The 15,595-nt window shown below is 43.9% G+C and overlaps 2 protein-coding genes across 3 annotated transcripts in view; one reads left to right on the top strand and one right to left on the bottom strand.

Annotated features, from left to right (window-relative positions):
- KCTD15 (potassium channel tetramerization domain containing 15) overlaps positions 1-7,765 on the top strand; it is a 50,297-nt gene extending 42,532 nt beyond the window's left edge. For both annotated transcript variants that reach the window (XM_066557140.1, XM_066557139.1), the window contains exon 5: positions 4,000-7,765. In XM_066557140.1, coding sequence (XP_066413237.1) covers positions 4,000-4,155 — 156 coding nt within the window. In that variant the 3' untranslated portion in view covers positions 4,156-7,765. The remainder of the gene's footprint in view (positions 1-3,999) is intronic.
- Positions 7,467-15,595, bottom strand: part of LOC136561036 (transcription initiation factor TFIID subunit 4-like) — a 154,691-nt gene continuing 146,562 nt past the window's right edge. Inside the window, exon 15 of the mRNA XM_066557138.1 lies at positions 7,467-9,224. Coding sequence (XP_066413235.1) covers positions 9,057-9,224 — 168 coding nt within the window. The 3' untranslated portion in view covers positions 7,467-9,056. The remainder of the gene's footprint in view (positions 9,225-15,595) is intronic.

Raw genomic sequence — 15,595 nt, 5'->3', positions numbered from 1 at the left:
GTGTTTTCAAACACTTTCTGGAAAATGATGCATTTCTGAGACCAAAGGCTGATGAAACCAGCAGCTAATTAGCATTGGCTCTGATGAACTCTGGTCAGCACACAGGCACTGCTCTTCCCCCTCCAAGGATTTTTTTGGCAAAACAATGTTAAGTCAAAAGCTGGAAGTACAGGGAGGCAAATGCAGAGACTTAAGGGAGATGGGTGATGGTTGGAAGAGCAGAGTTGCTTGCAGAGGGTCCCACAGAGCAGCACAGGCAGCCTGTCTGCAGTTTGCTCAGGTGATCCCTTACTTCTGCCTCCCTGTGCTCTGCTCAGTGTATTTGGTAGCACAGCTGCAATATTTATACATTTTTTTCTATTTTTGAAAAATATTTTCATTACAGGCTTTGTATCAAGAACTGTGCGTATAAAACAAAGAACATCAACACCTAATAGGCAAGAAAATAATACAGTAACTCTTGATTTTACACCCATTTGTAATTATACATAGGTACAGGTTTTTTCAGCTCCTTGCAATAGGTTCTGGTGGGAGTCATGAATTTACCTTAGAGAAAATTCTGTGATGCTTGGGAATGTTGAACATTAAGTCTTCATAATTAAGAATGTATTTATTAATATTCTGCACAATTTAAATGAAAGGATCAAGTTTCCATCTGGAAAACCTCCCAACAAAGTCAGATGTGCTTGGAATACTGGGAGCTAGCATGTATTAAATCTGAGCACAAATCCCCTGTTTAATAAAGTGCATGTGTCCCTGTACATGGCAGAGTCACAGCTGATGCTCAGTTTTTGGCATATTCTCTTTGGGATTTCCAGCAGAGTAGCAGAGATGGTCACTGCTTTCCCCCTGTCCATATCTTGCCTTCAGAAGAAATACAATGTATAGAATCAAATTCTCTAAGTGGGATTTAAACCTGTCCATGCTCAAATGCTGTTCAGTCTCATGGAGGCACTGCAGGAGCCTTTTCCCCAGAGCTGAGCTCAGCCTCATCCCAGTGACACTCAAACCTGCAGTGTTTACACATCCTCAGCATTGTTTACAGGATTTGGCCTGAGAAAATTGATGATCCCAGGGTTTTTAACTCCACATTGTAGCCTGCAGTCTGGTCCTTCCAGCACGTTCTGGGCAAAGAGGAATTGCTTTGTTGGCTGGTGCTGCTCTGAGGTGCAGTGTCTGTCTGGGCTGGGTCTTTGCACAGAGAGGCTCCATGAAAAGGAATCCTGTGTTAAATCCAGCTCTCCATAGCTTTGGTCTGAGGCAAGCCAGGGGCACCCCCCTGCTTGTTTTGTCTTACAAGCAAATTGATTTTAAAAACTTTTTAGCAAGGATTTTGAAGTCCCATCTCTCTCAGAAATGTTACCTGCCAATCCTCTGTTCCACAATCCAGTCCAGTGGGAGAAGCCTCCTTTGCCATGGCTGGATTGTGTCTCATTTTCATCCTGGCAGGGCTGGAGCAGTGATCACAACACAGGCAGAATATCTTCCAGCCTGTGAAGCAGAGTCTGCTGCTGTCTCATTCCTCCTTCTGTCCTGCCTTCCCCTCTGAGCAGGAGCAGTGCTGGTGTCTGCACCCATGTCTGTCCTACAGGCCCCACAGAGCCCAGGTGAATTAGAGGGATGAAAGTTTTCTCTGTCTTAAATGCATTTTATTAACCCCCTCTCCTGCCTCTTCTTTTCTCCTCTCCCACTTCATTTTTCTTCCATACTCTGGTGTGCTTTTCTGATCTTTCAGTTCTACTGCTTTCTTGCAGTGGAGAGCATGTGAAAATCAGGGCAAAAGTCAGGGAGATTTGGCAGATGTGGCTTTCTGAGGATGTTAAGTCCCTGTGTCCCAGGGCCAGGCAGAGCTCCTCAGGCAAGTTGATTTTCAGCAGGACTTAGGCAAAGCTCTGCTGGAGCAGCCTCTTCCTTTGCCCATCCTTAGAGCCAGGGCAGCAAGAGTGAAAGGTTTTAGTCAGCCCTGAAAGCCAAAGCCTGGATTAAATGCAGATGGATAACACAGGCAGCCCCCAAGGAAGGATGGAAAGGATTAAAGGCAGCAAATGCTGCTGCCATGGTTTGCATTGCACCAGGACACCACCTTGGACACAAAAATCCCTCCAAAATCACCTTCCTGGAAAAGGCAAAGGAAATGGTGCACTGGGCAATGCAGGGGGGTCTGTGTGAGGGCAGGGCTGTGCTGGGAGCTCTGACCTGCTCACAGGGAACTGAACACAAACCAAACTCCTTCTGGAACCTGAGCCCAGGGAGGTTGGAGTTTGTGGGAGCCCAGCACATCCCTCTGGCTGTCCAGGACACCCAGGAGCCCTGCCAGGGGCTCAGAGACCCTGGCACAGAGCCCAGAACACCTGTGGGTTTGATTATGGCCCATAGAGCAAATTGCCAACCTTAGATGAAGATCAGCAAACCACAACAGTTTAGGTAGAATAATAGTGAAGTTATCATGGGGTGGAAAAGTCGATTTTGGGGTTTTTGGTATGGGGGTTCAGGAGGCAAAATGGAGGAATCTGGGTGTGTCCAGCCTTTCTCCTTCTTCTTCTTGGCCTCCATCTTCTGCTGTGATGGTGGCACTCACAGATTGGTTTAGAGTAGAAGCTCCCTGTCTAACACAGGTGATGGATATTGGGAAGGAATTGTAAACATTGTACAGGTAGTTTTTAGTATAAAGACATAACCCTGCCCTGGGGGCAGGCAGAGTGCCTGGAACTGTCCTGCTGGATGGACCTGGCAGGGCAGGAGAAAGAATTTTATAGATAAGGAACAATGAACAACCTTGAGACTGAGAAATGAAGAGCCCTGACTGCTTCTTCAAACACTGGGCTGGGAAAAGAGACTTTGAACAATCTCGGGCTCACTGTGACCCAAAAGATCCCAAGATGAGCTGGCTCTGCCTGCAGGGGATGTGCTGCTTACACACTTCTCTAGGATCAAGAAGAAGTTTGTGAAGGGCTTGGTCCAGGTTGCTGTGGGTGCAGAGGTGTCACATGGGGCTGGTGCTGCTGTGAGCAGGATCCTGGGTTTAATAAACCATGGGGTCACTTCCCTGTTCCTCAGTGGGAGCCACACTGGGGTGAGGCTCTTGGAGAACAGCACAGGCTGCTCCTTGATGGCATTTATCAGTAGAGAAAAACACAGCAGCCATTTTTCCAGGTGCTGCTCAGGACTCAGGGAGCCTGAGTGGGTCCTGCATTGTGACCTGCCCAAGGTGGGTCTGGCATCTGCCCTCACCTGGCTCTGGGAGAGGCCCGGTGTGTCCTGCTCTGCTGGGAAGCTGAATATCAACACCACAGCCCTGTTCCCAGAACCAGGATCAGCATATCCTGGGGAAATGTGCTGTGTGACAGTCACAGAAATTAAAGTTGCCTCTGGGTTCCTTAAATTTGTGCATCTAAATTGCACCAACTTTTCTTCAGGAGGAGGAGGACAAAATGCCTATTTGGGCAGTGCAGATTAACCTTTCTGGGGCCAGAACATTTCCCTGTTGCCCACATCCTGTCCCTGCCATGCTTTGCTCCCTTCCAGCGAGGGCAAACAGCTGTGACTGCCACAAAGAGCTGGTGGATGTGTCACTTGAACTCCTAATACATTTTCATCTGCCAAGGAAGAACTCAGCCCCCCTCTCTCTCAGACCGTTCATATTACTATGCCAATGATTAATTGGCACTTTTTATTAGAACTTAAACCTGATGTTGCTTTCTATAAAGGAGTGAGAGCATCAATATCACCACAGTCCAGTATTTTACTATATAATGTACTAAGCTGCTGCAGAGTGCTTATTTCTTTGATTAATTTTTGTTTTCTAGAGAGGTTTGCTGAGAGCGAGACTTTAATCACAGTATAGTCATTTAACAATAAGTTATAGAATTATAGCTGAATAATATTCATTCAAGGAGGACTCGAAAGACTAAATCCATCATTTAGATCGGGTGCTTCCAGATGCTTTTATCACTAAAATTTCCTAAATATTAATCTGATTGTCTTCCCTCCACATTGCAGGTGCTCGAGAGGTTATTTCAGAAGGGATTTAACGTGGCAGCTTCCTGTGGTGGTGGGGTGGATTCCTCCCAGTTCAGCGAGTACGTGCTGTGCCGCGAGGACAGACGACCACAACCCACCCCAACGATCAGAATAAAACAGGAGCCCCTGGACTAGACCCTCCCCTGCCCCCTTTGTAACCGTAGAAGTGTTTAATAGTCCCTTATGTGAAACTCTAAGGATTTGCAAAACAGTATTAGCAAACAGATTTGGACTTTCTGTTGCCCATTAGTGGTACTCTGAAACTACCTGTCACACAGCCAGCCATGGAACGCGCGTGGAAAACCATTGCCTGTCCTTCACGGTGGAGCTCCTGAGCACATCCAGCACGGCAGGGCTGGGATGGACTTGGGGCTGACCAGCAGTGCTGTGGAACAGGCAAAGCTTTGGAAACCCTGGCCCTGGCCTGGACTTCTGCAGCAAGAGCCATGGAAGCAGTGGAAGGGACCAGCAGGAGCCCAGGGACAGCCAGAGCTGCACTGCGGGGACGGGGGCGTCTGCGGGAGGAAGAACCCCAAAAACTGCACTGAGAACCTTCCCTGACTGCTGCCCCTCCTCCATATCAGACACCCAGCATCACAGTCTCCTGGTGATTGTACTCACCCACATGAGCAAATGGCTTATTTTTATACTACATTTCCAGCTGAGGTCTCTCTCTGTGAACAGGATCCAGAAGCAGAAAAGGACTGATTCGTAGTCACTGGTGCTCAGTACTTAACCCCCCACAAACCAAACAAAACAAGTGACAAGAAATGAGACAGGCCCACTTATGGCAATATTTGCAACAGTAGGGATCTGGAAGCACAAAACAAAATGCCATCCACCATCACACGAGGGTCACATACCCCACGAGGAGCTGTAGCTCTTTAAAGCCAATCTTGTTTTGACACAGCAGCTGTTAAGTTTTGCATCATCAAAGAAGTGTGGTTCTACCAAACAAGCCACCCCTTGTTAATCATTTACTAACCATGTCAGAAGCCCACATTTAGCAGGAAAGTTTAAGAATTTTGGACAAGCCCACTCTTTACGGGTCTGGAATTCTTGCAAAGAGTTGTTAAAACCCTGTATTGCCACTGCCAGATGAAAGCAGGACAACGTTGGTTTAAATTGTTTTATTATTTTAAATTATTATTAAAATTTGAATTCTGTAGCTGCCCTCTATCTGTGTAGCTTTCTCTGTAACAAAGTCAGGGGTCTGTCTGCAGGAGGGTCCTGCTTCTGCCAGGACTTGGCACTGACTCACAGGGCTTTCTAACTCAGGAGACAGCACCGTGTTTGCAGGTGCAAGGCTATCAATAGCATTCTGCTAAATCCTCTTTATTGCTGTTCAGCATGATTGGGTCCTCAATCACTAATTCATGTGTTAATCACAATTTAGTTTCTCCCACAATAATTTATAGAACACTGTTGTAGATGATGAATTTTCAATAAAGTCTTTTTAGATGCATAAATATGGCCATGTGGAACAAGGGACAGAGTATTAAGTGGTCAACAGTTCTTAATGCAAATTGATTGCAATCAGGCAAAATTTAAAAGTCACGTTTAAGACTAGTATTTTCAAAAGCAATGAGCTGTACTGACTGTCCAAGGTAAAATCTAGGCAGGGGTCTTATTTTTGGAAAAGGGCTGGATACCTGTCCATGGAAAATCAGACCTCTGCAGGTTTTCTCACCTTGGTCACCCAACCCAGAAATCTCTAATGGCAATCCTGGCCGGTTGGCCTGCTACCTTAGCAGAACAGTTGAGCAAATCTGTCTACTTTAAGAGTTGTAAAGTTATTTTATTTTGTGGTTTTATACTTGTACGACATTCTAAAGTTGCTAGGCATTGCCATATTTGAATATATGGCACAACATTCACCTTTGTATGTAAGATATCTGTAGAATTGTATATTATACATTTAATATTGTAAAGAACTTAACGTATAATTGTCATGTATTTGTGTATGCACATTTCTTATACAGTACTTCATGCCATAAACATTTCTGTAAAGTAAATGAACAAAAACAAGCACGTAGGGTGGAACACTCACTGTATCTCCCATGTTGTTTGAAAGAGGTGAGAATTTTTGATTGCGTCTTCTCCAGCCCTTTGCTCCATTCAGCTTAATGTAGCCATGTCTTACAAAAAGATAGAAGTGTTTTATTTATTACTTTCATACCTTTAAGTCCAAAGTATCTCTCAATAGTCCATTCAGGTTCTTGTTTTTATCCTGTATCCACTCCTGCCCTGCCCTCTGGCACAGGGTGAGCTGAGCACTCCTGGCAGCACACCCTGTCCAGTTCTTACCTCTCAGCCAGGGAATAAAGGTGATTTCCATCCCAGGGGAATCCTGCCCCTGGTGCTCTCCCCAGGCAGCTCTGGGGAGTGCAGACTGGGATGGTGCTTTTACACATCTGTGGAACGTTGGAAGTATTTGTGGTTGGTTGGTTGGTTGGTTGGTTGGTTGGTTGGTTGGTTGGTTAGTTTTTCCTCAGTTTGGTGTTTACTGTATTTTTTTATGGCTCAATAAAGCAGCTCCCATAGTTGGGGCAGCTTTGCTGAGGTGGCATTGGAAAGGGTTCCAGGCTGCACCAGCCGAGTTAAATGTGAACTTGAGATGGAAAGTTTAAACCATGACATCACAGCATTGACTGCAAAACAGCACAAAGGCTAGGAAGACATGTGGAAACAATCACTTTCTTAGAAGAAATATGCCTTTAAAAAAAAAAAAAGTTAAGCTAGGACGTGTTCTTTTAGTTAGTAACTTCAGGTCACTTATTTAAAGATTATTACAGTTTCATTTATATATTTTTTACTTATTTCCCTATATTTTTAAGCATCAATATCAGCAAAAAACTGATTTGAATATCTACTTCTGGCCTTAAACCACAGCAACATAACTTAATGAAGAACATTGCTCAGCATCACCAGGATGTTTTAAAGCACCACAGAACCCTGGTGAAGCTGTGGTGTGCAGCCAGCACACGTTTGCATGGCGAAGGCCAAGAAGCAAAGCACAAAGCACAGCCTGGTTTTTCACCTGATCCCATGGAGCAAAACTGTTCTGATTTGCTGTTGCTGAGCACTGGCCCCGTGTCAGGCACGAGGCTTTGAGCACTTTGTGTCCAGGCTGTCCCAGCCCCAGTGGAGACAGAAAGGGAGAGAGAATGTTCTGTTGTGCTTGTTGGGCTCCTCTCTCGAGACAGCCACTGCTGAGTGCATCCATTCTCTGTACTGATGGCACCGAGGTTTGTTGACAATTTTATTAGATGTTTCACAAAGGGTAAGAATCAGCACAACAAAACATTGAAGTATTTGGTTTTAATATTTGTTTGTGGGTATTCTGTTAATATTTTAATGCAAAATGTTTCTGACCAGTGCTTAAGAACTACAAGACAATGTGAAATTCATGTTTGATAAATTAATACTGTATGTCACTCGATGTGTTACTTTAGTAAATTGTTTTATTTCTTTACAAAATAAGTACAAATAAGGGAGTATGTTTTCACACAAATTGGGGGTATTTACCAGTATGTACAGAAATCATCAAAATAACGTAACTCTAATAAACACAAGGCCTTTATAAACAATATGTACAAATTATCAATACATTTAAAACATAACTTTACACTTCCTGGCCTTAAATACCTTATGAATAATCTTTTGGCTAAATAGCAGCAGTATAAATTTTCTTCTGCTTTTCATAAACCTTAAAAAATAATTAAAACCTTTGTTTTTAAAACTATTGGACAAATAGTTCTATTTGTGCTTTCGCTATGGTTTCCCATCAAAAAAAATATTGCCTCAAAAAAGTGGCAAGCATAACATAGTAAAAACGGAGAAGATAAATAAGCAAATGTCTCCCTTCTGTGGTACTGTAACACTGTTATCAACTCTGCAGCACAGCCTGTGCCCCTGCTCTTCCTGTCCCACTGATCCCCATTGCTCAGACCCACACCAACCACTTCCCTGTGGGCCCAAATCTGCTTCAGCAAAGCATTTCCAAGGCATTCACCCCACCTTTAGGTACTTACAGCTGCTCCTCATGCTCAAAGCCACGTGCCTGTCAGGAGCCTCTCTGGCTGGAGCTGTGCTCCAGTGGCCAGGGCAGAGGTGTCCCCACTCCCGGTGCCACCGGGCTCGCCGCGCTCCCCACGCCAGGAGCGGCCCCAAAAACCTTTACGGCGACTTTAAAAATCCATATAGAATACTCTAAAATCTTTACCCAACAATATTCTCTTTTAAAACCACCATTAAACCATACTATTTGCAATAAATAAATTAACATTTTTTTAGAAAATAAAACCCAACTTTGAATCTCGTCACTAACCAGCTGCTACAAATGCGCAAAAGGTTGATGAGATTGAGAAAACAACTGGAAGCAAGTCAAAGTAACTCAGCTGAGAGCCTGCACACAGATTTCATACACTTAAGATTTGGTTCAGCAAATGGCTCAGGAAATGAGCTGTGCAGTAAAAGCAAAAATCCTAAATATATAAAATTCGTGGGAGTGTGCACTGGCTAGTCTCTTGGCTGTGCAAAAAATTGCCATTCCAACTAAGTTAAATAGCAACAGGTATCACCATGGTTAGTGAGACAGTGCTAGTAAACTGAACACAAAACAAGCCCAGCACCAGGAGTGAACACTCAGGTGAACACAAGGCTGGGACCCACTCCTGTGAACCTGTCCCAAGCCTGGCCAGGAGATGGTTTAGGTGAGCCACTGCATTTGTGTAACTTAACACCAGCTACTTCAGCCTTACCTAAAATGGTGCAAGACTTTGATGTTGATTTTTTTTGTGGAGTTAACATTTTAAAACCTTTTGCACATTTTTTTTGTGGTTTATATATATATATATATATACACATATATATATATATATTTTTACATAAAGGGAATTTATTGCATGTGTCTGACAATTTTACAAAACAAAATTACTGGAACGTTGACTTCTGAAAAAAATAGAAGGCACATTAAAATGACAGCTTTCAAAGCAAGTTGAGCTTCTGTGGAGCACTCAGTAGGACTGTTGGCTTTATTTAAGCAGAGCTCGGTAGAGCAGGAGCGAATGGCTCATGTCCCGCTCCTGTTCCATGTAGAAGATGAAGTCCCTGAGGTTGACTCGAGTGATTTTCTGCCGGGGGTACTGCCGGGGCGAGCCCGTGCCCAGCCCCGCCTGGCTGCCCCCGCACAGCCCCACGCCCTGCAAGAGAACACAGCACAGCTGAATCCTGCAGAGCCAGGCTGCTCCTCCCGGGGCCCTGGGACCCTTTAAACAGCTCAATGGATCCTTTCCAGCCTCCTTCTTACATTCCATCAGGGGTTTTTTATATTATTGTTTTTTCTGTTCTCCTGAGTCTCAGCGAGTTAAGCTGGTGAAGGCCTCAAGTGCAAACCCGTGGGGCTAAACCTTGTTCACTTCCAACTCAGGACAAAGCCCTCCTGCTACAGGCACGTCCTCTGGAGATGTATCTGAGCAGCTTAAATTCAGGAACAAAACAATTGTCAGCAAATAAGGCCATTAATACATCAAATGTGTGCAGGATGCTGCTGCTCATCCAAAGATGGGAACGGGGGAGTGGAATATTGGGGGTCCCCATAGGGATCCCAGTTCTCTCCTCTGGGTCTGCTAAAGAAAGGGCTCAGTGTGGGGAGATACTCAGCAAACAATCAAAAAATTAAATGGAAAAATCACAAAGACTTTTAGACATTGTGGGGAGATAGCAAACAATCAAAAAATTAAATGGAAAAATCACAAAGACATTGTAGGGAGATACTCAGCAAACAATCAAAAAATTAAATGGAAAAATCACAAAGACATTGTAGGGAGATACTCAGCAAACAATCAAAAAATTAAATGGAAAAATAACAAAGACTTAGACAAACTTTTAAGAATAAAATTATTTTCAGCAGATAAGGCCATTAATACATCAAATGTGTGCAGGATGCTGCTGCTCATCCAAGGATGGGAACAGGGGAGTGGAATATTGGGGGTGCCCACAGGGACCCCAGTTCTCTCCTCTGGGTCTGCTAAAGAAAGGGCTCAGTGTGGGGAGATAGCAAACAATCAAAAAATTAAATGGAAAAATCACAAAGACTTTTAGACATTGTGGGGAGATAGCAAACAATCAAAAAATTAAATGGAAAAATCACAAAGACTTTTAGACATTGTGTGATGATAAAGACAAACATTAGTATACTTGTTTCAACAGCTATATTAAATAATTATATATTTTTTAATTGCTTCATTGGTACTGAATTACTGAATACCTCATCCTGGCTTTGCATAGAGAGAGAAAAATCTTAAACTGGGCCTGAGAATACTGTGATCTGAATATTTAGAAAAGGAAAGGACATAATTACAGCCCCTGCAGTCTCATGGAGTTTAAACTGAAACCTGATGCACACACATGTTCAGATGTTTTTTCATCCATAGGAGTCCATTGTTTTTGTTAATTCCAATTGATTTGCAGAAAATAAAGTGTTCTAACTTAGAAAAACAGGTTTTAATCTCTGAAAAGATTTAAGCTGTTTTTCAAACCTCTAAGAAATATGGTAAAATTTTCTATACTCTCAATATCCCAAATTTACTTCCTGCTGCTGAAACCTACCTTTCTTTACCCAGGAAATTCTTATTCTAGGATCATAACCCCAGACATTCAGAATACAGTTAAGGGTAATTTTTCTACTGAAAGCTTGTAGGGGAAGCACACATGGTCTGCTGAGAGCAAGGCATGGCTGGCACTGTGTCCCTCTGTCCACCACAGTCAGTCTGTCCTTGCACAACTGCACCATTCATGGTATTTCTGCCATTCCTGCTTATTCAATTACAGCAGTGGGGCAAATCCTCTTCTGTGACCACAAACACCAAGGGCTTAATGGAGTGCAATAAATGGGGCTCAGCTTTCAGGGAACAGGGAGAAACCCACAATCTTTGGGCACCTGGAGCATTTGAGCCAAGGGATTCTGCTCTCCAGGGTGGAGCAGTTTTTGTTAATTCATTGATTGAGCTCTGAACCTCACTGCTCACAGGAAATGAGCTGCAAGGGCTGCTCATCCATGCCCAGGCAGACACACACCCAGTGCATAATCCACGTATTCAGCAGTGCTTCACACCTTAACAAAGGTGTGTGTCACGTTCCTAACAGGAACAAAATCATTTAAACTCCTCCTCTCTTCTTCTACAGCCTGGAACACCCTGGGCTGCCCCTCCCTGCACTCTGACCTTGCACCCACTCTGCCAGGCCTGTGCCCACTGTTTCTAAGTCCTTAAGAAACCACTGTGTGTGTATTTATTTTAAATCAAACTGACTCAAAAAATACTGCTCCTTCTTCTCTCTTCCCCCCATGCTGCATCTCTCCCCTGCCCACAGCACTGATTCCAGATTCATCCTGACCACAGGACCTGTGACAAACACACTTGAAAGGAATGTGGCCACCTTAAACTCATTGTGAACCACATCCATAGCACTCTGGACTAGGAGCATCCCACACATAATTACCAAAAAGAGCAAAGCTGCATAATTTTTTTAAAAAGTTCTCTATATAAAACTATTTCTTTAGTCAGTTGAGTTACATTTACAGCAAGGAACTGCTCTCTATTTGGACAGAGTAGTTGGAATTAAGATGTGCCAAGTCATATTCATTGCATTTATCACTAGAGATACTGAACTTCAGCACAGCAAGAGCATCATGTCCTTAACCAGCAGCAGGACATGGCACCAAGCTGTGCACATTCATAACCACACTCACGAGCCATCAGTTACCTGGTCATGTTCTGGAGTTGTTTTACAAGGTGAAAAATAATCACAAAAATTATTTTAGAAATACAGAAGTTCTGTAAGCTGACAGAACAGTAGTTTATATGTGTCAATACAATCACTAATTTAAATTAAAAACCAGTTTGTTTGGTACTGCATTGTACTCAAAATTATCCTGCAGATGCTATATAAAAAAATAGACTCCTAAATGCCATAATTATTTAATTGCATACATGAATTCAAGTGTAGTTAAAAATAATGACCAAGAATAGTGGAATTGACATAATTCAAAATTTTCTCAAGAAAATTCACATTTTTTATCATCATGACAGATTTTTCATCAACCCAAACAAGCCCCTGTGTTGTCTGTATCCATGGCAACTAATCAGAGTTACACAGATAAAGGCTCTGATAAAAGAATAAAAGGTTGTATATTGTTTACCTCCTTTATTTCCTGGCCTGCCACATGCAAGCTATTCCCAAATCCCACACACTCAAATATACATCAATGCTAGTTTCTGTATCAGTGAACTTCCAGTTATAATTTCAGGAAAACTTGAGACATTCCAGACCAGAAGAAAACCCAGATGTGGTGGTGTTCACAGGGGTCTGAGGATGAGGGGAGAGATGAGAATCTCACTCCATGTTTCAGAAGGCTGATTTATTATTTTATTATATATTATATTAAACTATACTAAAAGAATAGAAAAATGATTTCATCAGAAGGCTGGCTAAGAATAGAAAAGGAATGATAACAAAGGCTTGTGACTGACAGAGACAGTCTGGACAGCTGGGCTGTGATTGGCCATTAATTAGAAACAACCCCATGAGCCCAATCCCAGATGCACCTGTTGCATTCCACAGCAGCAGATAACCATTGGTTACATTTTGTCCCTGAGGCCTCTCAGCTTCTCAGGAGGAAAGATCCTAAGGAAAGGATTTTTCATAAAACCTGTCTGTGACACCCATGTAATTTATATATGAACTCTCTGCCTCTTCATTTTGAGTAAGTTTCCAAACATGAGTGACAGTGACTTCCCACCCCCTTCCCTCCCAGCCCCTCCTTTCCCCAGTGCCTCTCTTCCCTTCTGAAGACTCCTTCAGTCCTTTCCTGGCACTGCACACCCCAGAACCAGCACAGAGAGCAAAGAGATCTCCTGTGCTCTCCCTGCAGGGCTCCAGGGGCTGCTGAGCACCTGGGGCTCCCCCAGCTCCTGCTCCTGGCCAGGGCTGAAGAGAAAATCATTCATGGAAAATCCCAGGCAGGATTTGTAACCCTGCCATGGTGCTGTGGTTAACCTGTAACCCCAGAGCCACTGGGACAGGCACAGCTGCCTGCCTCAACAGCTGCACTGCACTCCTGTCCTATGGGAGAGAGCTCACAGCACCCAGCACCACTGCTGGGCTGACAGCCTTAACTCGAGTGCTGCAAGCCACCTAGCCTGCAATCATGGCTCCAGAAGAATCACAGTAGTTACTCATTCAGTATGCACACTTTGAAGCAATTCTGAATTTATGTCAGATGTGACAAAAGATTTGGGCCAACTTTCTCAGCCTGTTTGCTATTTTCATGATTTCCCTCTATGAAAAAACTCATGCTGATGAAAAGGGAAATACAAACAGCTCAGAATAAAATACTGACCAAAGATTTGGTAGATCAGTAACTAAATATACAAGAGTCTGCCACAGGAACAGACCTGTCTGGTGAGAGGGAGACTGCAACAAGTGCTTGCACAGAGAGGCCAGCAAAGGCTCATCTGTGTTCCCTGGCACTACTGAGCACAGCAAAGCAGCTCCTCTGCAGTGGGAGCATCACCTCCTGTCCCCAGGAACTGCTGTGCCTTCACCAGCCACAGAAGGAGCAGAGTCCCTCTGCTCTCAAACTTCACCCATCTCAAAAATGCACTGGAGCTGCTCCATGGTGGGGACACAGGTGGGTCCCCCTGTGACCCCTGGTGTAGGAATGTCAGGGGTAGGATGGTCAGGACAGACGGACACGAGAGATCTCTGCAGCCAGGTCAGGAACTTGGGGTTTATTGCAAAGGGCCTGGGGGCAGGGCCCTGCTGGGAGCTGCCAAACACAGCTCAGAGCAGGCCTGAGAGAAGGGAGGGGGAGAGGGGATGAGAGGGGGAGAGAGTAAGAGGGGAAGGGAGTAAAAAAGGTAAGAGAGTAAAAGGGTAGGAGAGCGAGGTTCCCATTACAATACAATAAATCTTCTTCTGTGTTGAATATCCTAATTCTCACAAACCAATCTAGTACAATATACAAACCCTACAGCATTTCCATACAGCCTATAAGAATCACTACATTACCACACTGTGTTACATTTTAAACCCTACAAACTCCTCTTTGGGCCCCTTCTGCCAAGCTGTAGGGTCTGCTCTGACCCTTGGGCCTGTCTGCAAGCAGAGGGTGTTGTTCCATCAGAAGGGGATCACCTTCAGCTGGCCACACCATTGTTTTCCAGTTGTTCAGTAACTGAGGGATCTCAAAGCTTCCTTTCATTTCAATCTCATTTATAGTTTCCATATTCTCAAAATCTTTTGCCAGACAATCATATTTATAAGGCTTTCCTGTTTCATCTTCCCCAACAGCCTGGGGCTGCAGGAGCTCCTGAGCCCCCAGGGCTGTGTGGCCCCAAGGCAGGCACAGCCCAAGCTCAGGGTGCAGCCTGTTCCTCTGCAGAGCCCAGCCAGCCTCTCTCTGCTGTACCCAAGCCAACAGCTCCCACAGAAGCTGTGGGGCTGAAAAGCTCAAGCTCCCTCCTACCTCTGTCCTCCTTCTGCTGGGCTCCCACACCCAATTTGATCCCTAAGGATCCCCCAAAGGTTTAAAGGCTGCTGGGAAAGGGGACTGAAGCAGACAGACACATCTCTTCCAAAATTATCTCATTCCAAAATGGGTAAACTCACCCACTGCTCACAAAGTGTCTTTGTGCATTCAGTTACAATGGTTCCAGCAGCAGGTGGATGGAACTCAAAGTGTGGAAGTCCCAAAAATGTGCTGTTCCCTGCTCGAGATAGAAGTGCTTTCCCAGAAGAAAGCAAATGTAATACAATGTACACTTATTTTTATAACAATTAATTTTTGTTTTCCTTCACAAACCTGCATCCCTTCAACTTTGAATTACAGAACCATGGAAATACAGTACAATATTCCTGTCAAGGAACAGAGAGATAAGGGCAAGGAGAAGATTGCATTTAATATTTTATCCATCCCTCCTTCACCAGAAAACAATTCAGTGCTGACATCTCTGCTTTGAACAGAGTCTTGATCTGCGGCTATTGCTTCTCTGAGAGCCACAGACAAGGCAATAATGATAAAAGATCTGCTGGGTTTCTTCCCAGGCTACATGGCACATCCTTCTGGCAGGCTTCACTTCAAGCCAAAGTCTGAAAGTGGGAATCATAGAGCAGCAATTCAAAGCCAAGCTAGGCAGTAAAATACACCAGGAATTTGGTCTCTGCAAGCTGCATGCACTGCAGAGGAGAGGGAAGATAAGGGGTCTATTAGTCTGCTCTTACCAATAAGTGGCCTTGAATCACAAGAAACATTCTGGAGATATTCTGCAGCAATTATGTTTTTACTTGCATAAAATGCTATTAGATCTTTGGCTGAGAGGCACATGAAAAACAGGTATAATACTATGTATGATTAGCTGTCCCACATAAATTAGGGTTTAATTTAACACCTACTGAGGCTAATAGTAATGATTTCACTGAAACATCCTAAAATTAAGATGCCTCTAAAGTACAGAAATGTAGTAACTGTTCATCAGCACCTCAAAGATTAACAGTACTATATGAAATATAA

The sequence above is a fragment of the Molothrus aeneus genome, chromosome 11, assembly GCF_037042795.1.
Source record: "Molothrus aeneus isolate 106 chromosome 11, BPBGC_Maene_1.0, whole genome shotgun sequence".
Taxonomy (NCBI): domain Eukaryota; kingdom Metazoa; phylum Chordata; class Aves; order Passeriformes; family Icteridae; genus Molothrus; species Molothrus aeneus.
Note: the sequence above shows the minus strand (reverse complement) of the source record. Positions and strands in the feature narration are given on the sequence as shown.